This window comes from Gigantopelta aegis, chromosome 6 (genome assembly GCF_016097555.1).
Source record: "Gigantopelta aegis isolate Gae_Host chromosome 6, Gae_host_genome, whole genome shotgun sequence".
Lineage (NCBI taxonomy): Eukaryota > Metazoa > Mollusca > Gastropoda > Neomphalida > Peltospiridae > Gigantopelta > Gigantopelta aegis.
The window spans coordinates 69,760,171-69,783,900 of record NC_054704.1 but is presented as its reverse complement, the minus strand read 5'-3'; the positions used below and the strand labels follow the sequence as shown (position 1 = coordinate 69,783,900).

Here is a 23,730-nt window from a genome sequence, read left to right as displayed (position 1 = left end):
ATGAGGGAGGATCATATTGGATGTATGAAGGAGGGTTATACCGGGTGCATGAGGGTGGGCCATATTGGGTGTATGAGGGAGGATCATATTGGGTGTATAACGGAGGATCATATTGGGTGTATGAGGGAGGATCATATTGGGTGTATGAGGGAGGATCATATTGGGTGTATGAGGGAGGATCATATTGGGTGTATGAGGGAGGATCATATTGGGTGTATGAGGGAGGATCATATTGGGTGTATAACGGAGGATCATATTGGGTGTATGAGGGAGGATCATATTGGGTGTATAACGGAGGGTCATATTGGTTGTATGAATGAAGGTCATAATGGGTGTACTGTATGAGGGAGGATCATATTGGATGTATGAAGGAGGGTTATACCGGGTGCATGAGGGTGGGCCATATTGGGTGTATGAGGGAGGATCATATTGGGTGTATGAGGGAGGATCATATTGGGTGTATGAGGGAGGATCATATTGGGTGTATGAGGGAGGATCATATTGGGTGTATAACGGAGGATCATATTGGGTGTATAAGGGAGGGTCATATTGGTTGTATGAAGGAAGGTCAAAATGGGTGTACTGTATGAGGGAGGATCATACTGGATGTATGAAAGAGGGTCATACTGGGTGCATGAGGGTGGGCCATATTGGGTGTATGAGGGAGGATCATATTGGGTGTATGAGGGAGGATCATATTGGGTGTATAAAGAAGGTCATATTGGGTGTATAATGGAGGATTAAATTGGGTGTATAAGGGAGGGTCATATTGGCTATATGAAGGACTGTCATAATGGGTGTACTGCATGAGGGAGGATCATACTGGATGTATGAAGGAGGGTCATACTGGGTGCATGAGGGTGGGCCATATTGGGTGTATGAGGGAGGATCATATTGGGTGTATAATGGAGGATCATATTGGGTGTATAAGGGAGAGTCATATTGGTTGTATGAAGGAAGGTCATAATGGGTGTACTGTATGAGGGAGGATCATACTGGATGTATGAAGGAGGGTCATACTGGGTGCATGAGGGTGGGCCATATTGGGTGTATGAGGGAGGATCATATTGGGTGTATGAGGGAGGATCATATTGGGTGTATAAAGAAGGTCATATTGGGAGTATAATGGAAGATTATATTGGGTGTATAAGGGAGGGTCATATTGGCTATATGAAGGATTGTCATTATGGGTGTACTGCATGAGGGAGGATCATACTGGATGTATAAAGGAGGGTCATACTGGGTGCATGAGGGTGGGCCATATTGGGTGCATGAGGGAGGATCATATTGGGTGTATGAGGGAGGATCATATTGGGTGTATGAGGGAGGATCATATTGGGTGTATGAGGGAGGATCATATTGGGTGTGTAAGGGAGAATCATATTGGGTGTATGAGGGAGGATCATATTGGGTGTATAAAGAAGGTCATATTGGGTGTATAATGGAGGATCATATTGGGTGTATAAGGGAGGGTCATATTGGGTGTATAAGGGAGGGTCATACTGGGTGTATGAGGGTGGTTCATGTTGGTATTCAATGTATGCAGCATCTAAGGCTGACATTCTACCACTGAGTTAGTACTTCAGTTACATTCTATTTCATGGCCACACAGTGCCAAAGTAATTAGTGCCGACACATATTTAATATCTTTGGTATGTTCCACAAGTGTACCATGTAATCAATGGAAGCAGCTTGGCAGCATTAACCTATGGAACCAGTATGAACAGTGCACTAAGAAATGTCCCACTAATCTGTGGATCCCATATATGTGTGTGTGTGTGGTGTGTGTGTGTTTGTGGTGTGTGGTGTGTGTGTGTGTGTGTTTGTGGTGTGTGTGTGTGGCAGGCCGATAGCCAAGGGAGTCGGGGGTTGGTCGACCCCCCCCCCCCCAAATCTGGTGGGGTTTTTTTTCAATATGCCCCTGGACCCCCCTAAGCAACTCGGGCACAAATCGTGTGAGGCACTTCATGCCTCACCATAACCCTAAACGACCCCCCTCTCAAAATCCTGGCTATAGGCCTGTGCGGTGTGTTCATATATGTACGTGTATGCGTGCATGCATGCATGAATGTGTGTGTATGGTGTGTGTGTCTGTGTGGTGTGTGTTTATATATGTATGTGTATGCATGTGTATTTATGTGTGCGTATGTGTCTGTGTGGTGTGTATGTGTACATGCATGAGAGCGAGCGCATGTGTGTGTGAGCGTGCGTGCATGTGAGTATTTCAATTCTGGGTCAAACCTATCTATCACGAAATCACCAAAATATAGGGCAGTTTGACAATAATGTGACACAAAATTCTCCTTTTTAAAATCACTAAATGCTTGACTTACCCCCCACCCCAATTTCCATTTCACTATATAAATAAAAATGATGCAGTACTAAAAATCATTACATAACTCTTGACAAACACAACCTCCCTTCTCCTAACATTTCATAATTTAATGCATCTCATGATATTCCCTCCTAAAGCATTATGTAGGAATTAAAATGGAATTTGGCAAATATATGACCATAGCACCACACAATGCCATAATTGGCAGGGGTCGAATTTTCCTCTTTTCTGCAAATAGTAAATTTCGAAACAGAATAGTAAAACAATTCTTCCAATATTCTGACATGAAAGTGAAAATAAAGCACGGAATACCGAAAATCGCCTGCGACTATTCCACTTACGCTTTTTCTTCAGCTACATTTTTCTGCAGAACAAATCCTCACGCTACTAAGACCTTTCTCATGCACTTACTGGTACAAAATAAATGTCTTTTTGATCGAGACTAATGTTTGGAGTGAGTTCGTTTGTAATTCCAGCTAGTAAGCAGTAATGTATAATGTATATAAACAATTGTTCGTTACGCAATGTTGTACAGGGCGACGTCAGGAAAACTAGTGGTCCATTAATAATTGAAGGGATAGTACATTTTTAGACGGAATAGTGTTTTTTGAAATTCGTCTATTCCTTTGGGATAGTGGTAAAAAAATTAAATTTCAACCCCTGATTGGTCTAAGATAAAGTTAAAATTTGTTTTGTTTAACGGCACCATTATAGCACTGATTTATTAATCATCGACTAATGGATATTAAACATTTGGTTTATTTTAACTTGTAGTCTTCAGAGGAAACACACTATATATTTTTTCCATTAACAGCAAGGGATCTTTTATATTATATGCATTTTCCAATACAAGACAGTATGGTATACATGCGGTGTGTCCACAGGCTTGAAATGAAAAATAAAGGAGATAAAGCTGTACACTTTATTTGCAGCCGCAATGCAGCCATGGTGGGGTGAGTTTGAGAGAAAGGGGAATTCCCCCCCCTCCCCTTTTGTCTGTTGAAATTTTTGAAAAAAAACAAGTGACCTGATATGCATTCTGAATGGTGGAGACCTATCTTGTTACACCATAGATGGAGAGCTATACACTTATAATATACCCCGGCATACATGAATGAGAAACTAGACAATACACCCGTATAAACCAGTGTTTTATTGCAGAAGGAGCTCAATCTGAAATCATAAAAGTCACTTGAATACATTTACACACTCAATAAAAATGCAGACAAAAAAAAGAGATTTGTCAAAAAAAAAAGAGGAGGAAATAAAGGACATCTAGCAGAATCATGAAATAAAGGAGACGTGGACACACTGACATGACCACCTTTGATATACCAGTCGTGGGGCAATAGTTGGGACATGGAAAAACCCAATTGGGTCCACTGAGGTGGTTCGATCCTATGACGCTAGCACCTCAGGCAAGTGCTTTACTGACCGAGCTAGATCTCCCCCACCCCTCCAAGAATGAACTGATCATCAATCTCTTCAAAGACATGCTGTTTTAATATACTAGTGTTTTCCCTAGCTTGTTTTAGCATGGTGCGACACCATTCCTCAATAGTCTAGCGCCATCTTGCCTTAATTAACACAATGCTTCCCTGAGATTTAACAAGTCTTTTTTAATCATTCTAAAATTGCCTTTCTGAAACACTTTGTGAAACTGTATTATTAATTAATAAAATATCCCCGTTATATATCTTGCATCCGTTTATTAAAGCAAGCACATTAAATTTATTTATTTTTATTTCAATTACTTTTTGTCTTTATAATGAAACAAAACAAAATTAGCCAAAAAAAAATTGAAAATGCCCTCAAAACTGTTTAGTCTACAATGCCTTGCCAAATTTCTGGGGAAAACACTATATACTGAAATAAGATATAGCAAATAAAGCCAATGACGATTTCCTAGCCTGGCTAATTAGCTTAGAGTAATTACAAGTCTGTAGTTGTCATTAATTACTATCACTTGTGTAGAAGAAAAGGGCCTTTACATAATGAAAAATCAAGAGATTATCTTTTAACCCTCCACCCACACCTATGCTTTATGACATGTACATGTATTTTGAATGCAAGCAAAATGTATTTCTTAACACCCACCCCTTTAAAGTCACACAGGTCTATTCAAAACTATTTTTTAGTATTCAATATGCAACATTTGACTTTAGATCAAAACTACGTGTAGTCATAAGATATGTTTTAAATGCAAAAAGAAGACTTTGTTTTGTTTCAGTTAGACCTACTAGTATCAGTAATCAATCAATTAGCCATAATAATCTATAGCCGAATATGCTTGTAGGTCAACATGTGATCATGTGGAACTAACTGAATTACAAATGCAACACTGATAATTATCATTTGACAAAGTTCATGTTTCTACTTGTTTAGGTTGCACACAGCCATTCACTTTTGCATGCAGTTCAATACAATTTCTTTTCAATATAATTATATTCTGTGAAAACTACACTATCGAGAGGGGAGTGCTAGTTTTAGGGAGTATCCTTCCTTGATAACTTCCTTGCTAAAAATCAACCAAGGTTGACCAAAAAACATGTTCAGTTACCTACTAACTCAGCCATCCTTGTGCTAGAGCATCAGCTCATTTTGCTGTTACACAACTGGCAGCATACCACTTTTGCACAGCTGTTATTACCAGGTGTGCAGAAATGGAAAATACTACACTAGCCCACTGGACCAGAACCAACTAAACTTTACTAGTCCGCCAGAATTTCTACTAGTCCCAGTCTATAGAACAATATATTCATTATTATTTCTTTTAACAATATCTTTATAATAGCATGCCCCCGACTCCCCCCCCCCCCCCCCCCCCCCCCCAGCATTTTCGTCAACTTCGGGGGCTCAGTTAATGTCCAACTATTTTACCCAACCTTTGAACAAAACACACATACACACACATATTAATAACCAAAACATTATTAAGGACACTTGGTAAGTTATCAAGATCATGCAGCAAATAAAAGAAATCAAACCCAAACCCCAGACTAGGTTTTTCACATTTCTTTCACATAGATTTACAAAATTCAAGTGACATTCTGCAAGTATTTAGCAGAAGAATCTATTCAAAACAAATTAGTAACATATATATATATTACGGGATGATAATAATATGAATCTAACATACATGTACAAATCATACATACAAATACAGTGTCCAGCAGCATAAAAATATTTCTGGGACCGGAACCAGGAAATATTGGGGGGGGGGGGGGGGGGGCCGGCCTAAAGGCCACAGGACACATGGACCAACTTGTATAGAGGGTAATTGAATGAAATGAGATAAAAGACACTTGAATATACTGGGGGAGATCCCCTGATCCCCCCCTTGAATCTGCCTCTGGTTTGTGTGTGTTGGGGATGCTTCTTATGACAATGACAAAGAGATTTACGTGCACATTCAGAGCAAGCTGTTGTAGCACATGCCTATCCTGGCCACAGGGACCGGCCTTGACGGGTTCCCTCTGTCCAGGACAGGAAAGGGTTGGGGGAGGGTTGTAGATAGGGAACGCCTGCACTGGCAAGTGCAAGGGAGCACCAGCAGTCCAATGTTGGTGACAGGCGGGGGGTATTTGGTGCTATGGAATTTTGAAAGTCCCATAGGATTATGTCAAAGAGGAAGAGGTGCGCGTTTTACATGAAGGAAATTTGGCGCAATTTTGATGGTCGTTCTAATTGAAATAGTGAAGAGAGCCAATAGGTTTTGCTTTTAGTATTCCGAAAGTGGCTCTATGCTTCTTAAATTATATACATGTATTTATAAGGCCTATAAGATACCGGCCTCGGTGGAACAGTGGTTGAGCCATTAGACTACAGGCTGGTAGGTACAGGGTTCGCAGCCCAGTACCAGCTCCAACCCAGAGCGTGTTCTTAAGGGCTAAATGGGTAGGTGTAAGGCCACAACACCCTCTTCTCTCACTAACCATTAACCAACTAACAACTAACCCACTGTCCTGGACAGAAAGCTCAGATAGCTGAGGTGTGTGCCCAGGACAGCGTGCTTGAACCTTAATTGGATATAAGCACGAAAATAAGTTGAAATAAATAAATATAAGATAACTGATTGAGTTGCCAATGGTTTTCTTTTTGTGTCATGGGTCATTGGGTTCTCTCATATAGTTTACTGTTATCAATGCATTATCTTCTTATCTAGAATTTCACCTTGTATAACAAATAGTATTCATTTATAATTTGACCGGCCTCGGTGGCATCGTGGTTAGGCCATCAGTCAACAGGCTGGTAGGTACTGGGTTCGGATCCCAGTCGAGGCATGGGATTTTTAATCCAGATACCGACTCCAAACCCTGAGTGAGTGCTCCGCAAGGCTCAATGGGTAGGTGTAAACCACTTGCACCAACCAGTGATCCATAACTGGTTCAACAAAGGCCATGGTTTGTGCTATCCTGCTTGTGGGAAGCGCAAATAAAAGATCCCTTGCTGCTAATCGGAAAGAGTAGCCCATGAAGTGGCGACAGCGGGTTTCCTCTCAAAATCTGTGTGGTCCTTAACCATATGTCTGACGCCATATAACCGTAAATAAAATGTGTTGAGTGCGTCGTTAAATAAAACATTTCTTTCTTTCTTTCATTTATAATTTAAGCATAGAATGTATCACACAATCCACTCACTCCCACCCCCACCCCACCCCCTTTCAACTGAAAGACCAGAATACATATTGTCTTTAACCACAGAACGAATGCACCTGGTTTTGATGAAAACAAATAATCAGTAATGTGATACTGTCACAAATAACAAAACCAATCAAACCCACATGCACCTAGAAAGTCTAGTTCTTGACGGCTGTCATATATCGTCATATCGCACAGACGTGATGGTGTTGAGCTAACAGTCTGTCAAACGACTGGGCCAGTTTTCTTATTTTATGGGGGACTACACTTAAAATACGCCCACTGGGGAAAGTACTAATGCGACAGGGCAACTTACCTCCGTCCGTGTTACTTGAACAGTCAAATGCGTGCGATGAATCTGATTGTGGAACGGACAACACGCACCCACCTTCTCCCACGGAAGTTCTTTCTCCTATGTCCGCCATGTTCTTGCAAAAGCCACGCCCACCATCCGGGCTCCTCGCCTTTGACACACCCACCTCCCCAGCGGTGTCGGGCAAATGTGTAGAATGACGTCAGAGCCGGGCAATGTCTGAAGTGTCAGTTCGCAAGGTTTCGTGTTGGGATCGATATCGCTAGAGTTCGATACAAGTAGTCGCATGGGGGTAATGAAAATAAATTGACGAGTGTTCAGACTTTATATTCTACTTTATCGGGATGTGTTAAACAGTCTGAATCAAGGCAGGGCTTGAAAACGTTTGTGTGTCAGCGATAGAATGCGAGGGAGATTCGTGTGGGAAGGGGAACAGTATAGGGCAGTGGCATAGCGAGGGTGGGTGGGGCCATCCCCCTCCATAAAACTGTTTTTCTTCTTTTTTTAATGTATTAAATTTGAGAAAATCATACATACATACACACACACACACACACACACACACACACACACACACACACACACACACATACACATACACATACATACATACATACACATACATAGTATGCCACCCACCCACCCACCCAATCTAAAATCCTGGCTACGCCAGTGGATGAGGGGAACTATGTATGTAATGATGTATACATACTCCCACCAAATACCATCCTTGCAAATAACCAACATATTATACGAGCGATAATGATTGGAATATTAGGGGTTTAACTAGTCCTAATCGAACATAGCAAGTGGGTTATTGGGTCCACATTGGACTAGTATATATGGGCTTCAACGTGCATATACTAGGATTATTCAATTTTGATTTAAACACGCTATATATAAATTTAATATGTGATGTTTGGTGAAGTTGATGGATTTATCAGGAAGTTTTTAAATATACTACTCAAAAGAAGGTGCGGGAATACATGTGACATGCTGCAGCAAATCATAAATTATTGTTAACGACACGGCAGATCTGATGACAAATTTATACGTTACATTCATACGTAGCTATACGCGTTTGAAAAACAACACATTAACAATAATATATGGACCGAATTTACAAAGGCTGTTTTTTTTTTCTTCTTACAATCGTGTGACCACATTTTCCAATGCTTAAATCCCTGCGTTTAAGAACTCATACAGCTGTAGGAACAAAAAAGAAAGAAAGAAATGTTTTATTTAACGACGCACTCAACACATTTTATTTATGGTTATATGGCGTCAGACATATGGTTAAGGACCACACAGATTTTGAGAGAGAAACCCGCTGTCGCCACTACATGGGCTACTCTTTCCAATTAGCAGCAAGGGATCTTTTATTTGCGCTTCCCACAGGCAGGATAGCACAAACCATGGCCTTTGTTGAACCAGTTATGGATCACTGGTCGGTGCAAGTGGTTTACACCTACCCATTGAGCCTTGCGGAGCACTCACTCAGGGTTTGGAGTCGGTATCTGGATTAAAAATCCCATGCCTCGACTGGGATCCGAACCCATTACCTACCAGCCTGTAGACCGATGGCCTAACCACCACGCCACCGAGGCCGGTACATGTAGCAGGATTCATGGGATTTTTCTACTTTTTGTTTGTGTTCTGTTCTCCCCCAACCACTGCGGTCCTGCTCTAGTGGGTGATCGGTCTAGGATCGATCCCTGTCGGTGGGCCCATTGGGCTATTTCTCGTTTCAGCCAGTGCTCCATAACTGGTGTAATTAAGACCGTGGTATTTACTACCCTGTATGTGGGATATGTGGGATACTGCATATAAAATATCCCGGGCCGAATTTACAAGGCCTGTTTATGTATAATTGTGTAACTACATACATTTACAATGCTTCAACACCTGCGTTTAACAAAAAAACAGGCTTAGTAAATTCGGCCCCTCTTGTTCCTAATCAAAAAGAGTAGGCTCCCAGTGTGTGGTCGTTAACCATTATGTCCTACGTCGAAATTAAAATGTGTTAAGTACGTCGTAAAATAAAGCATTTCTTCCTTGTTGATTCTGTACTGAGACTATATAGTTCATTGTTCATGATTATACTGATTCTGCACATATAGTGGCTATATACTTATATTTATTCTGATTGGGTTTTCTCGTTCCAACCATTGCACCAAAACTGGTCAAAGGCCGTGGTATGTGCTTTCCTGTCTGTGGAAAAGTGTGTATAAAAGATCCCTGCTGCTAATGGAAAAATTATGACTACGTGTCAGACTTACCAAATGTTTGACATCTAACAGCCGATGATTAATTATCAATGTGCTCTAGTGGTGTCGTTAAACAAAACAAACACACTTTATACTTAAATATGCTAGTTTTTCATGTGCGTGGTTTTCTGACGCGGCGTGGACTCCTCTTAAATCTTTATTTCCCCACAGTACAGACACACACACACACACCCACCTCCCCCACCCCCCCTGCATAATTTTCTGGAAGCATAGAATCGATTTTTTTTAAATGTATTTGTTTACCGCATTCTGCGCCCGCACCATTTCAAAACCTTTGCGCATGGAATGGACGTTTTCCCATGTGGGCGGGCGTGGAACGAAAGCATAACATTTAACGGGCTCATTTGAAATCACTTCTGTTGATGACCATATAAATAATTTTCTGGTGTATTAGTTTTCAGCGTACCTAGCCTGCGCACACGGCAGGTACGTGTGCAGTGGGGGAGGGGAGGGGGCGGATTAAGGACACACAAGGCTTTCTAAAAACGAATTTTCTTCTCTTTTTTTTTCAATATATTTTCCAGGGTAGTACGAATCGACACCCCACCCCCACTCAACCCCCTAAAATGTCGCTCCCTGGCTGTTGATTGTGTATGACCGCACTATACATTTATTCTTCACGACCACGTTGATTGTGAGCCTTTAGGAGCATTACTTGTATTCTTTGTGATTTTGTATATTTTTCCTGAACTTGTTGGTTCTGTATGGTCCTGATAATAATTTAGATCCATATCTAACAGATCGGGGGCCTTGTTTTTTTAATTTTAAGATGAATGTAGAATTGAAATAGGCCTGCATGCATTGGATAGTTCTGATCAAGGACAGAGATTTAGATTTCAATGTAAATAGTGTGATCCTTGGATTTTATACTCATTGGGTTTGAAAGGAGGGCGGAACGTTGCCCAGTGGTAAAGCGCCCGCCTGCGGTGGGCCCATTTGGCTATTTCTCGTTCCAGCCAGTGCACTACGACTTGTATATCAAAGGCCGTGGGATGTGCTATTCTGTCTGTGGAATGGTGCTTTAAAATATCCATCTTACCGTTTTCTTAGCCTCGTCATGACCTTCAAAACACTATGACATATTTTTCACTATTAAAACCGTTTTTTTATCATTTAAATTAGAACTACTTACATTTTATTGTTTAGAATATTTATTATCGTACACCTGAAGTGGTTTTGGTCATCCAGGTTTTTGTAATACCCCAAAATGCATTTTTCATAATTCTAAAAACGCACGTTCGTCTGAGAAGTATTGGTTATCGAGACAAGCTCGTCTATTTTAGACCGTATTTCACCGTTATATCACATCACATACTTTAGCTTCTTTCTAATATATAACCGTATCCAAATGTGTTGCAGGTTTGTAGATTAACTAAACGTAGTATCCACTTGTACGGGCTGAAACTAGGGTATGCACTTTTAAACCACTTTAAAAATGTAGTTAAAAGGGTAATCACATCACCAGGTAAGCTCGTTCATTAACAAAAGAAGTTAAGTCATCCACTGCATGGGTCGTGATCATTAAGTCCAATTAGTTTTATTTGTAGTGAGGAATTGAGTTTATTATCCCTCAATATGTTTGTGGTTTTGTTGTTTTTTCATTATGCGTTGGGATTTTGCCCACATTTGAAATGAGAGGTTAAGAGCTTTGCCCGTTGGGGTTTTGTCCATTTTGTCTAATTGAGTTGGGGTTAAGTGTTTTATATCGTACAGTGAGTAGTGAAATCATTTGATGTGTGGCAAAATGAAACCTTGCGACATAATTGGTCGGTACAAACACAAACACAAAGCTTTACTGTGATGATACCGATGACGTCTGATCTGGTCATATCAATGGTTTGTGTAAGTTGTACAATTTTAATAATATGTACGAGGTATTCTTTGCTGGCAGCTACCGGCCTCGGTGGCGCAGTGGTTAAGCCATCGGACTACATGCTGGTAGGTACAAGACACGCAGCCGGTACCGGCTCCAAACCTGAGCGAGTTCTTAAGGGCTCAATGGGTAGGTGTAATGCCCTCTTCGTTCTCACTAACCATTAACCAACTAACAACTAACCCAATGCCCTGGACAGACAGTCCAGATAGCTGAGGTGTGTGCCCAGGACAGCGTGCTTGAACCTTAATTTGTTATAAGCACGAAAATAAGTTGAAATGAAATAAATTCTGACGTCTGATCTGATCATATCAATGGTTTGTGAAAGTTGTACACTTTTAAGAATATGTAGGAGACATTCTTTACTGACGGTTAGCAAAGTGTCTAGGTCTGAGTCACTCGTATTCACACGAAAAAACTTGTGAACCTCAATTCAGGCGCGGATCCAAGATTTTTTAATAGAGGGGGCCCAAAACCCGTTGTTTTTTTACAAATAGAATTTAAAGATCACTGGCGTTGGAAGTGGGGGGAGGGGCAAGGGGGTATGTGCCCACACACAGTTTTCTTGATCCAGTAGCAGCAGCGATGGGTTATATATATAAACACACACATACATACATACATACGTGTGTGTGTGCCTTCTCCCCACCCCACCCCCACCCCACTTTTTGGTACCTTCCTACGCCACTGAAAGTCCTTGGCAGGTGGACGAGATAAGTTTGCATTTGTTGTGTATTATGTAATATATATAAATAGGGGGCCCCGAGCCCTTGGGCCCCCGCCTGAATCCGCGCCTGTAATTTCGTGCAAATGGGGAACCCTCAGCCAAAGGATATTAGCTGTTCCAATATTAATTCTGGTGATTTTTAAGTTACCATGTTAACGGTGGTTGTTGTGGCTGTTGTTTGTTTGTTGGACTTTTCTTTCTTACTTTTTTCTTTCTTTCTTTCTTTACAGTGACAGACGCTAGTTTTTAAACACTACGACCTATTTTTCACTATTAAAACCGTTTTTGATAATTTAAATTAGAAGTACTTGCATTTTATTCTTTAGAATATTAATTTTCTTACATCTTAAATGGTTCTGGACATCCAGATTTTTGTAATACCCCAAAAGCATTTTTCCTTATTCTAAAATCGCACGTTCGTCTCAAAAAAAATAAAAATAAAAATGGTTATCGAGACAAGCTTTAGTCTAGTTTTGAACAATAATTCCCCATTTAAACATCACAGACTTTAGCTTCTCTCTGTTATAACCTTATCCAAATGTGTGTTGCAGGTTTGTAGATTAACTAAACTTAGTGTCCATTTTCACGAGCTTAAACTAGGGTCTGCGCCTTCAACCATTGTAACTTCATATTAGTTGATTAACATAAATCATAAGTATCTCTATGATGCCAACCAAATTTATTTTCAACGGTTATTCTGTAGCATAGACCTAAATGAAAGGCCGATCGAGTGATATTAGACAAAAGCAAAATTAATAACAAACGTTAAATTTTTTTATAATCTTATAAAATGTAATTACTAGTATACTGTGATTACACATGACGATTCTCCGTGGACAGCGCTTTGTCGTATTTACAGGAAACCAGGCTCGTCAAGTAGTGCATTTACGCGTATCAACGAGACGCACGTCTAATTTCATAAAAATGTAAATTGTCATTTTTGACGCCACCTGGATCCTACGTCATAGTAAAAATAGTGACAGCAACTGTCATAGTTGCCATGTAACTGACAGTTACGTCACATCCGCTACTCTGGGCAGAGGTGTTGAAATCTTTCTTGAGCAGTCCATCCAGTTTCGTCGTTGTAGTATCTATTAGAAGTAAAAATAAACTACATTAAGAAAGAAAGAAAGAAAAAAGAAAAATAATATATATATTTTTTCTTATATATAGAGGATTCGTCACGAGTATTTTTTAATATGGGAAATATCAACCGAGGCTTCGTTAATATGTATTTGTCGAGCCTTTGGCGAGACAAATACAGATTAACAGGCCGAGGTTGATATTTACCATATTAAAAAATACTCGTGACGAATTCTATTTATCATATCACTGTCAATTTTGTTTATTTTTCACTTAAATGATTAATAAACAAAACCCCAACGCTCGGACGTAACAATTTGTTATGACGTATGAATACATGTACTTGTCAATCACTCAGCTGATAATCGGTTTGTCAATACACCTTGAAGGTTATCTATGCTTTCTGAAACTAGGTTAAATGCGGACAGAACGATTGTAGCTATTTCAACAATTTAATACTAATTTAACAGTTTTATATATACACAATGAAATTATAATAAAATAATTGACAATAGCCAAATTTTTCAAAATAACTTTTCGCGGCATTTTGCTGAATACGACGTCATTGTCAGACATAGGCGTATCTACGTCACTGACCTATTTAAGGGCTTCATCAAGTTCAGTCGCCGTCGGAATCACGGTCAAAAATGATTCTTCGTTGTTTTATGGGGACAACAGGACTTTTAGGCTGAGCCAGATTTATTACGATGTTGCCCCCACTGGCATTACCTCCAAAAATGGTGTTCACACCGCCGGAAATATTGATGATCTGTGATTGTTTCGAATTTAAAAGTGTTGTCAGATTTCCTTCGAAGACGAACACACGGGAACCAAACTTGAGGATTCACAAGATGTAGATATCGCGGATAGAATGTGCGACAGCTCTTTGTGTTGGTCGTGATTTATATGGCTGTATGCATTAACTGAATGAATATTTTTGTGTCCTGTTATCTGCATGTTTTAATGAGCAGGAACGTGATTGTCGTTCAGCTTTTGGACCAGATATTTGTGTGCAGAGTGGTTCGTTAGTCGTTTAGTGGTACAAATATTACCACTCGAACACATGTTTTTCATCAGTCCAGCAAGTTTATTTCTACCAATGCATTGCCCGAGGAACCACTGTTCTGCTTTCGGCATACCGAGTGTGTGTGTGTGTGTGTGTGTGTGTGTGTGTGTAGCAATGTAGAATGGGTCGTCAGCACAAACGTTTCGCGGTCGTTTTGAAGAATAAAACTTGAAAACTTCAACGGGACATCGAAGGGGATTTTGTGTGTTTGCCCACATTTTTGGAATAACGTCTCTGCAATCGCGGGGATTTTCTCATACTTTGCATACTTGCAAAAGACAACTTCAAAAGACGCCATGTTTGTTCGTCAACAATTTTGACAGGTGAAAATAGTTCCACATTTTGGTATATAATTTGCGTAATAATGTAATTTGCATACTTATGTTCTAATTATTTGCATACTTATGTCTCAAAATATGTGATTTATGTAATGGGCGTGCCCAATGCTATTCCTTAGTAGTGATATGATAAATATATATATGTGTGTGTGGGTTTTACTATTTATTGATATACAACATGTACACTGATGATGTTAACATCGATTGTGAAGCGTTTATAATCATATTTACGTAGGTACTGACGGGTTTCTTCCTGTAGTTTGTGTAATATGACAAATATTTTTATCAGTAAACTCGAAAATAATCATTGTAATGTTATTTAACCTAAAAAATATATAGGGTTATTGTTGTATTAGAGCGGGAATCTTTGTTTACCCGGTTGTAGGTTGCAATTTACAGTTATCTTTGACGGCAGAGAGCGATCATAACCGTTTGTCTAGCTCTCGAACGGCCAATACCAATACCAAAAAGGTTCACGTGCACATTCAGAGCAAGCTGTTGTAGCACACGTCTGACCCGTCCAGGACAGGAAGAGGTTGGGGAGGTGAAGGAAGGACCGCCAGCACTGGCAGGTGCAAGGGAGCACCAGCAGTCCAACCGCAGTTGGTAACAGGCGGGAGGTGGAGTGGTACAGGTTTGGATTTTAGTAGGCCGAGAATAGCTCGAACGGCTGAGTACTCGGACTATTTATAATTCAGTTCCTTCCTCTTTGTTCAAGTCTACTATTATATAAGTCTGTGGTATTTAAACATGTATCCGTATGTAAAATGTAGGGAGAGGTCTTAATATAGGCTAAACCTGTTGACCAATCCCAATATGTTTTTGTCAAATAAATAGTGTTTAAACCATAATTCAACAAACGTAAAGAAATAAAGGGGAAAAATTGTAGGTTGTATAAAAAAAATATTTAAGTAAGAATTATTTCCCCTTTAAAAATAAATGACAGATGTGTTAAAACGCTTATGTGGAGATATAAAAGAAAGTTTGTTTTGTTTAACGACACCACTAGAGCACATTACGTTATGTCAAACATTTGATAATTCTGATAGTCTTAAAGAGGAAACCCGCTACATTTTTTTTCCATTACACATGTAGTAGCAAGGGATCTTTTATATGTACTATCCCACAAACAGGAAGGTACATACCAAGGCCTTTTATACACCAGGCGTGGTGCACTGGTTGGAACGGGAAATAGCCCAACGGGCCCATTGATGGAAATCGATCCTAGACCGACCGAGCATCAAGTGAGCGCGTAACTTACGACTGGGCGACGTCCCGCCCCTGTGTAAGAAAATTTGCATACACACCTGTGGACGTGGTAAGCAAGTCACACCTGTCTCCACCCCAGTCCTGCTCACATCCGTTAGGACAAAACCCGGATTCTCGGTTGCACACCAAACCATTGAGGCAGTGACCACACTTTGAATGACAGTCTTGGCCGTAGGTACCGTTGTCACACGCTAACAAACGAATCAAAAGGTTAAAATTAAAATGTTTTGTTTAACGACACCATTAGAGCACATTGATTTATTAATCATCGGCTACTGGATGTCAAACATTTGATAATTTTGGCAGGTAGTCTTAGAGAGAAAACCCGCTACAGTTGTTCCATTAGTAGCAAGGGATTTTTTTTTATATGCACCATCCCACAGACAAGATAGCACATATCACGGCCTTTGATACACCAGTCGTGGTTCCCTGGCTGGAACGAGAAATAGCCCACTGGCCCACCAACAGGGATCAATCCTTGACCGACCGCACATCAAGCAAGAAATAGAATTAAACAATAATTATTTTTATTTAGTTCTTTTCTTAAATGATAATTTAAATTTATTATTACGGTATATATCTGTCTGAAGCTGATATGTAGGTTATGTGCATTTGTTATTCACAAATCTCGCATTGGTTGTTATTTACACAAGAAGACGTCATTGCTTTCCATAGAATAGATTGCATGTTAAAGTAATAAACCCTAGTTTTAACCACGCAATTTTTTTTAAATGGACACTAAGTTTGGTTAATCTACAAACCTGTAAAATATTTAGATAAATTAAAACAGAGTTAAAGAAGTCTGCGACGTTGAAACGGGGAATTACCTTTAAATAAGCCAGAGCTTGTCTCCATAGCCGTTACTTCTTAGAGGTACGTGCGGGTTTTTTTAATATTTAAAAAAAACCCCGTATTTTGTTGTATCAAAAACAAAAGGATTACTAGAAACACTGGAAATGGCTAATCTAAATAATAAAATCTACGTAAAATCTTATTTCAATTATTAAAAATTACTAGAATAGTGAAAAATACTCTAGAGTGTTTAAAAACTAGTGTCAGTCACTTTAAGACACTCAGAAAGGTTGACGGTTCGGCAGCTTGGTGTACCCTCCTCGCTTACCTATGTTACAAAGCAGTCCATTCCAGCCAGAACTGCAACCTTCAGAACAAATTCCCGACTCGCGATCACAAACAGACGAACGGACACAGTGACCACAAGAGAACTCGCATTGCATCCCGTACGTATCGTTTGGGCACTCTGTGAACATTACAAAGGTACACTGGTTTAGATGTTAATATTAATTTATAATAATATAGCACGAACATTATCTAAATTATAAAGCTACCTTGGTTTAAATTTAATTATCAGTTTATAATAACATAACAAGTACATTCTCTGTATTAAATAATTCATAACATATACATGTATTCTCTCATTATGCATATAACGTTACATTGGTTTAAATTTTAATAACCGAACCCCTTTAGAAACGCACCACACAGTTAATCACCTAAAAAGAATTAAAAAAAAAAAAAAAAATTGTATCACTGGCAAAATGTGTTCCTGTGAACTTTCTTCAATGGTGAACACAATCATCAACACACACATGGACAGAGATGAGTTTTTATTCCGTGATGCCAGATTTAACATCATTGGGGTCAAAACCAAAAATGTATGGTTGAACATGCGATTGCATGGCTCGAACTTAACGACGGCACCAACGGCAATTGCCGTCATTAAGATATAAATTGCCGCAGGTCGGGAGCATCACCGATGGCACAAAAGTGCAATCTGTAAACGCTCCTCAATGATGGCAAACTGTTTACAACTGGTATACATTAGCTGCCAGTATATAATGTTAGTACATTTAAAATATGTCTACATACAGCAAAATAACCTTTCAGTCTTATTTATTTGCTGCAAAAGTCTCTCCTTTTTTTTCTTTCAATTGCCATGGGCAGGCTTTAAATTGCCGTTGGTGGGCCGTTTCACCCACGGCAATTTAAAAGACAAATTCTTTAGTTCGAGCCCTGCGATTGTCAAATGGATATCAGTAGCGTGTGTGTCCTCCATTGGATGCAATACACGCTGTGCATCGACGCCTCACGGAGTTAACCAAATTCTGGAAGAAGGCTTGTAGCAGTTGGCTCCATTCCCGCACAATGGCCGCCTCAAGGTCACGGAAATTCTGGATTTGTGGTCTCAGATAAAGACGCCGTCCCAGCTCGTCCCAGACGTGTTCAATAGGTGCCATATCCGGGGAAAGAGCAGGTCATGGCATGTCATTGATGTTGTTTGCAACTAGGAACAGCATGCTCACACGTGCAGTATGAGGACGAGCATTATCTTGCTGAAAGACATGCATGTGAGGACCATGGGTACAACGCTAGGTTGTAAAACGTCATCTCAAAGTTTATCGCATTCATCCGTCCTCTACACATGTGCAGAGAGGTCCTATCAATTGTCCCGTGAAGGCGCCCCAAACCATCGCACTTCCGCGACCCTATCGATTTGTCTGGTGCACACAGCAATCTGCATAACGTTCTCCGCGACGTTCCCACACACGATGACGACCATCAGCATGATGCAGATGAAAGCGACTTTCATCACTGAATAGGACCTCTCTCCAATCACGTCTTCGCCAAGTTTGATGTCGTTGAGCCCATTGCAGTCGCTGTTGACGATGATGATTGGTCAGGATAGGACCAACATAAGGCCATCGAGCACGAAGTCCTTCTGCTGCTAAACGGCGCCTTATGGTGGATGCACACACTGGACCCCGTAGACCATGTGTAGCTGCAGCTTTTTGGGTAGCTTGGCGGAATCGATCAAGCAAATGAAGGAAGCGGATGTATCCATCTTGATCTGGGGTCGTCATGCGTGGTTACCTAGGACGTTGACGACCAAGAGTTATGTTTGCCTGAACCTTCCATTTAACCTTGTTATTGTGAAGTGATGACAACTGAATTATCTGGCAACAGCTCGAATAGAAATTCCACCTTGTAGCGCTGGTTTTCTGACAATCGCGGCGTCATTTACTCTATTTTACGAATGTGTAGAGGAAAAATCACCACAGATCGGTGTTCAAAGTTTCTTTCATGGCACATTGCTTCAAAAACATCGAAACTACTGTCCTCTCCTTGAGTACAGCAGGCAAAAAATCATGATTTTCATGATTTGTATTTGCATGTAGTTGAGTGACGCAAAGTCTCAATGTTGTGTTTGGGTACATTGTTTAACATGTTTATATTAAGTTTAAATTGATATGGTTTCCAAAAATTGTAAGGTTTAAAATATACGTAAGAAAACTAGGTGGTGCGGTTTCTAAAGGAATTCAGTATATTAATTAATTAATTAAATGCTGTACATTCTCTCAATACACAATTATATTGGTTTAGATTTTAATATTAATTTATACTGACGGGGAAAAAACAAACGCAAGTTTTGTTTTCGGTGGTAAATATTTTAAATGTCTTATTGATTATTATTTCATTGTTTGGATTTTTAGGTTATGTCTTCATTACTGAATACATTTTGACAGATTTTGTTGTGTTATCACAGACGGCGTTTACATGGATAACATTGAAATGTGGGTACTCTACGCCATATTCTTATCCAAATCAATAGCGTGTGTGCCCACGTCGTGTTGCAGTCGCTGCTCTAACTCTCCTTACCATCGACCCAATCAAGTTGTTTATGGTCCTTTGTTGGATGTTATTCCACTCACGAAGAAGGGCCTGCGAGAGCTGAGCGACTTTGTTTAGGACGTTGACACGCTTCCTGACCCTCCTGTCCAGCTCGTCCCACATCAGGTTCAAATCTGGACTGTAGGGTGACCAATCGAGCACTGGGCCATTGTTTTGGTTGCGGAAGTTAAGACAAACCCTCGCAACGTGCTGTCTTGCATTGTCCTGCTGCAACGTAAGGTTACGCGCATGGATAAGTGGAAGGACGTGAGGCCTGATGACCTGATCCCGACATCAGATGATCTTACGGCTGTAAGATTGCACTGGATGACCACGAGAGGTGTTTTCACGCCATGATAAATCCCCCCGATTAAACTTCCATATTAAATATGTTTTCATGTTTAGAATATCAGTGTCCGTATATTCAATGTGTTTCTGGTCGTCTTAATATTTGTAAGAAGCCCAAACTGGATGCTGTTTTCAAATAATTTCGTACGTACGAAAAAAACATATTTTAGGAAATTAAATGGAATTTAATCTAATAAAAATATTATAACGATCAGAAACACATTTAATATACAACCACTAATATTTTATGTAGAATAATATATTTGATATGTAATTACAATCGTTAAACAGTCTCTGCTTGTCGATAACATCTTTAAAAATGCAGCAAACTCAGGAATGTCCCTTTAACTTGTAACATTCGCAGCATTTTGCCTTTCAATCGTGTTGAAATGAAATGTTACATGCGCTCGATATGTACCATTCAAAACTTCGATTTGGTATGGTGCTCAAGTCCACGGCACGTGGCAGTAGCCCGGATGCACGCTTTCTTGACAAATCGGTAAAAAGCATACAGCTTCGCACGTGCTTACGGTTGACCCAATTTTAGCCAAAGATTCTATAGACAGTACAATGAGGTAGCTATGTGTCAAATGTTACTACATTTGGTATACGAATATTTTTTTTTTTTTTTTTTTTTTTACCAAAATTGAACTTGCGTTTGTTTTTCCCGTCAGTATATAACAGCATAACGCGAACATTCTCTCATTACAAAGTAACATTAGGTTACATTTTAACAGTAATTATTACAGCATAACACGCACGTTCACTCAATTCAAGGTTACATCGAGTTAAATTTTAATATTAATTTATAATAACGAACGTTTTGTCATAAAGTTACATTGTTCTGGATTCCAGTATTATATCAACACATACATTAGACTTGAAATTATTGACACACAAAAAACCCCACACATAAAATATTGACTAGTACAGTGTATGGTTCTCTCACTATCACTGTCTTTTTCTTGTCTCTGTCCCCAATTCTGTCTCTACCAGAGTCTCTGTCTCCCCCCCTCTCTCTCTCTCTCTCTCTCTCTCTCTCTCTCTCTCTCTCTCTCTCTCTCTCTCTGACTCCTCCCATCCCTCCCCCTCTCTGGTCTATAGCCCAGACAGAAAGAGAGGACAGTTGCTGACACTACATTGGCTACTCTTACTATTTCCAGACAAAATAGTACACACCGCTGCCTTTGATGAAGAAGTGGGAAGCACTATAATGATTATGCCTGGTGGATCCTTTACAGTTTTTGTCTCTATGCGTACATGGTTTATATCTAATGTACAAGAGTGGGCATACAAACATAAAATAAAAAAATGTCTCGCCTGCCAAAAACCTTTTCAGTGCACTGTGATGAACATCCATAGGTGTGACTATAAACCAAGGTTCAATGACCTAGAACGTAGGCCTATACATAATGAGAAACTGATCTAACGCGAAACTTTTAATGTTAACTTTAACGCAAACGTTGACATCGAAACAGTAATACCTGTATCTTGCCTATATCTTGCGTCACATCTTCATCATTTAATCAATTCTAGAACAGTCCTTGCCTTCATTACAAAGGTCCCCCGTCCATCCCTATATCTCGCCTATATCTTGCGTCCCACCTCCCCCATTTAATCAATTCTAGAACAGTCCTTGCCTTCATTACAAAGGTCCCCGTCCATCCCTATATCTCGTCTATATCTTGCGTCCCACCTCCCCCATTTAATCATTTCTAGAACAGTCCTTGCCTTCATTACAAAGGTCCCCCGTCCATCCCTATATCTCGCCTATATAAAAAATTATCAAATCAAATTATAAAAAAAAAAAATATATCAATTCAAAAATTATCAAGTTAAAAATTACCAATTCAAAAATTACTAAAAGCAAATGAAAAAAAAAAAAAAATAATAATAATAATAATACATTTCATTTAAAAGTTATTAACAAATTATAAAAAAAACCAATTTCAATTCAAAAATTTCAAAAAAAAAAAAAAATTTCAAAAATTACTAAAAGCAAATGAAAAAAAAAAAAAAAATAATAATAATAATAATACATTTTTAAAGTCTATTAACAAATTTCTAAACCAACTACATATCATTTCAAAAATGATCTGTTCAAAAATTAGCAATAAATTATCAGTTTTAAAATTATTTACGTTGAATGTTAAATGAGGGTGGATAATGGCATATGTGTGTGGGGTGTGTATGTGTGGGGGGGGGGGGGTGGATGTGTTTTGGGGTGGTGTCAGTACATGTATTTATGCGTAAACTTTCCAATAATGAAATAGAACGAAACTTCTGTAAGGTTATCAAATTTACAAAATGCATTAGCGTACAAGACAGTGTGGTGCGGGGGCAACGTCCCCCAAGTGCTGGAACAAATGTGCTAACCTGATACCTTTTTACCATGTACATTGTATTTCCATCATTCCACACTCAAAATTAATCAATGAAAAAAAGCGTATTTTTTTTAAAGATGTATGCTAGACTGTATCGTGGACTCGCTGGTTTTGACTGCTAAACTGTATACATAGACATGAATCATACTATATAGCACTTTTACAGGCTGATGGGTTCTGGGTTCACTTCCCAATACCGGTTTGAACCCAGAGTGAGTTTTAATGGCGTGTGTGTGCGTATGTGTGAGGGGAGGGGTTGTGGGGTGTGTGTGCCAGACCGGTTCACCGCCGTCGCTCTCACTGACCATTAACAATTACCCTCCACCCCCTTTTTCCAGACAGACATCCCAAATAACTTATGCATATGCCCAGGAAATCGTGCATAAACCTTAATGGCAATACGCACAATGCGATTAATTTAAAATGAAAACAAACAAACAAACAAGCAACCCTGATATACTTACCAACAACGACTGTCCAATCCATGTTGACCATCGCCCCTAGTTGCAAGAGGTAAGTTGAAAACTTAGCAGTTTCGTTTTGGTAATTCAAAACGATGTTTTCGTTTACTCTGTCACCAATGCCAAATCGAATAAGGCCAGACTCGTTGTTGTAAAGTAACCAAGCTTCAAAATTTGGTCTGCACTGGAGACCTTTGTGCGTCGAGACTTTCTCGAGCCTCTCATTTATTTTAAGTCGAGCTCTTAACCTGTTACCGAACTCAATTGTATAGATATTACTATCTGGTGTGCCTCCAACGATGGACACATGGATGGGTGTGCACTCTGAGGTGTCCAGCGTGAAATGAATGGATCTGTTCCCGGTAATATTGAGGCTGGCGACTTCTTGTGGACTCGTCATTATCTGAATCAGTTTGGCTGGAATAGGGGAAAAAATATTTTGCAATCCAGTGGCGGATCCAGAAAATCCATTTAGGGGGGTGGGCAGTGACATGAGGTGGAATGCTAAGGGAACTTTGGGGGAGGTTTGGAGGGGGATCGTAAAATTATAACTATCGCAAAATTTGGGGGTCGGGGCCAGCCCCCCCCCCCCCCCCCGATCCGCCTCTGCAATTTGTTGTCTAGCTTCTATTACATGCACTTGCAACGAAGCAATAAAATCGGACAGACAGACAAACAGACAGACAGTTTATTAAAGTCTAGCTTCTAGTACATGCACTTGCAACGAAGCAATAAAATCGGACAGACAAACAGATAAAGTCTCACCTCATTACAACAGAATAACATTTAGCATATAAATACAAGCAATATATATTGTAAAATTGTAATGAGCAACTCTATACTGAGTTATGAGAGAGACTATTCGCTAAAAGTATCTGAAAGACAAACGAAGTAAACAACCCTATATCAGGGCCGTAG

At 39.7% G+C, this 23,730-nt stretch overlaps 2 protein-coding genes across 2 annotated transcripts in view; both read right to left on the bottom strand.

Annotated features, from left to right (window-relative positions):
* LOC121375299 (Krueppel-like factor 4) overlaps positions 1 to 7,419 on the bottom strand; it is a 65,313-nt gene extending 57,894 nt beyond the window's left edge. Inside the window, exon 1 of the mRNA XM_041502679.1 lies at positions 7,292 to 7,419. Within this exon, the coding sequence (XP_041358613.1) occupies positions 7,292 to 7,400 (109 nt within the window). The 5' untranslated portion in view covers positions 7,401 to 7,419. The remainder of the gene's footprint in view (positions 1 to 7,291) is intronic.
* A 5,421-nt stretch (positions 7,420 to 12,840) lies between these two features.
* Positions 12,841 to 23,212, bottom strand: LOC121374699. Its single transcript, XM_041501804.1, has 4 exons — positions 22,816 to 23,212; positions 17,053 to 17,190; positions 15,971 to 16,123; positions 12,841 to 13,267 (listed from the first exon to the last, which is right to left on the bottom strand). The coding sequence occupies exons 1-4, from the start codon at positions 23,210 to 23,212 to the stop codon at positions 13,134 to 13,136; spliced, it is 822 nt and encodes a 273-aa protein (XP_041357738.1). The 3' UTR covers positions 12,841 to 13,133.
* Positions 23,213 to 23,730: the final 518 nt, after the last annotated feature.

Bases quoted from the DNA above. Each gene is read 5' to 3' on its own strand.
- LOC121374699 (XM_041501804.1), bottom strand. From the start codon at position 23,212: ATGACGAGTCCACAAGAAGTCGCCAGCCTCAATATTACCGGGAACAGA. The intron at 17,191-22,815 runs GTAAGTATATCA...TAATGTTCACAG, and splicing joins GGATTGGACAGTCGTTGTTG to AGTGCCCAAACGATACGTAC. The intron at 16,124-17,052 runs GTAAGCGAGGAG...TTCGTTTGTTAG, and splicing joins TGGACTGCTTTGTAACATAG to CGTGTGACAACGGTACCTAC.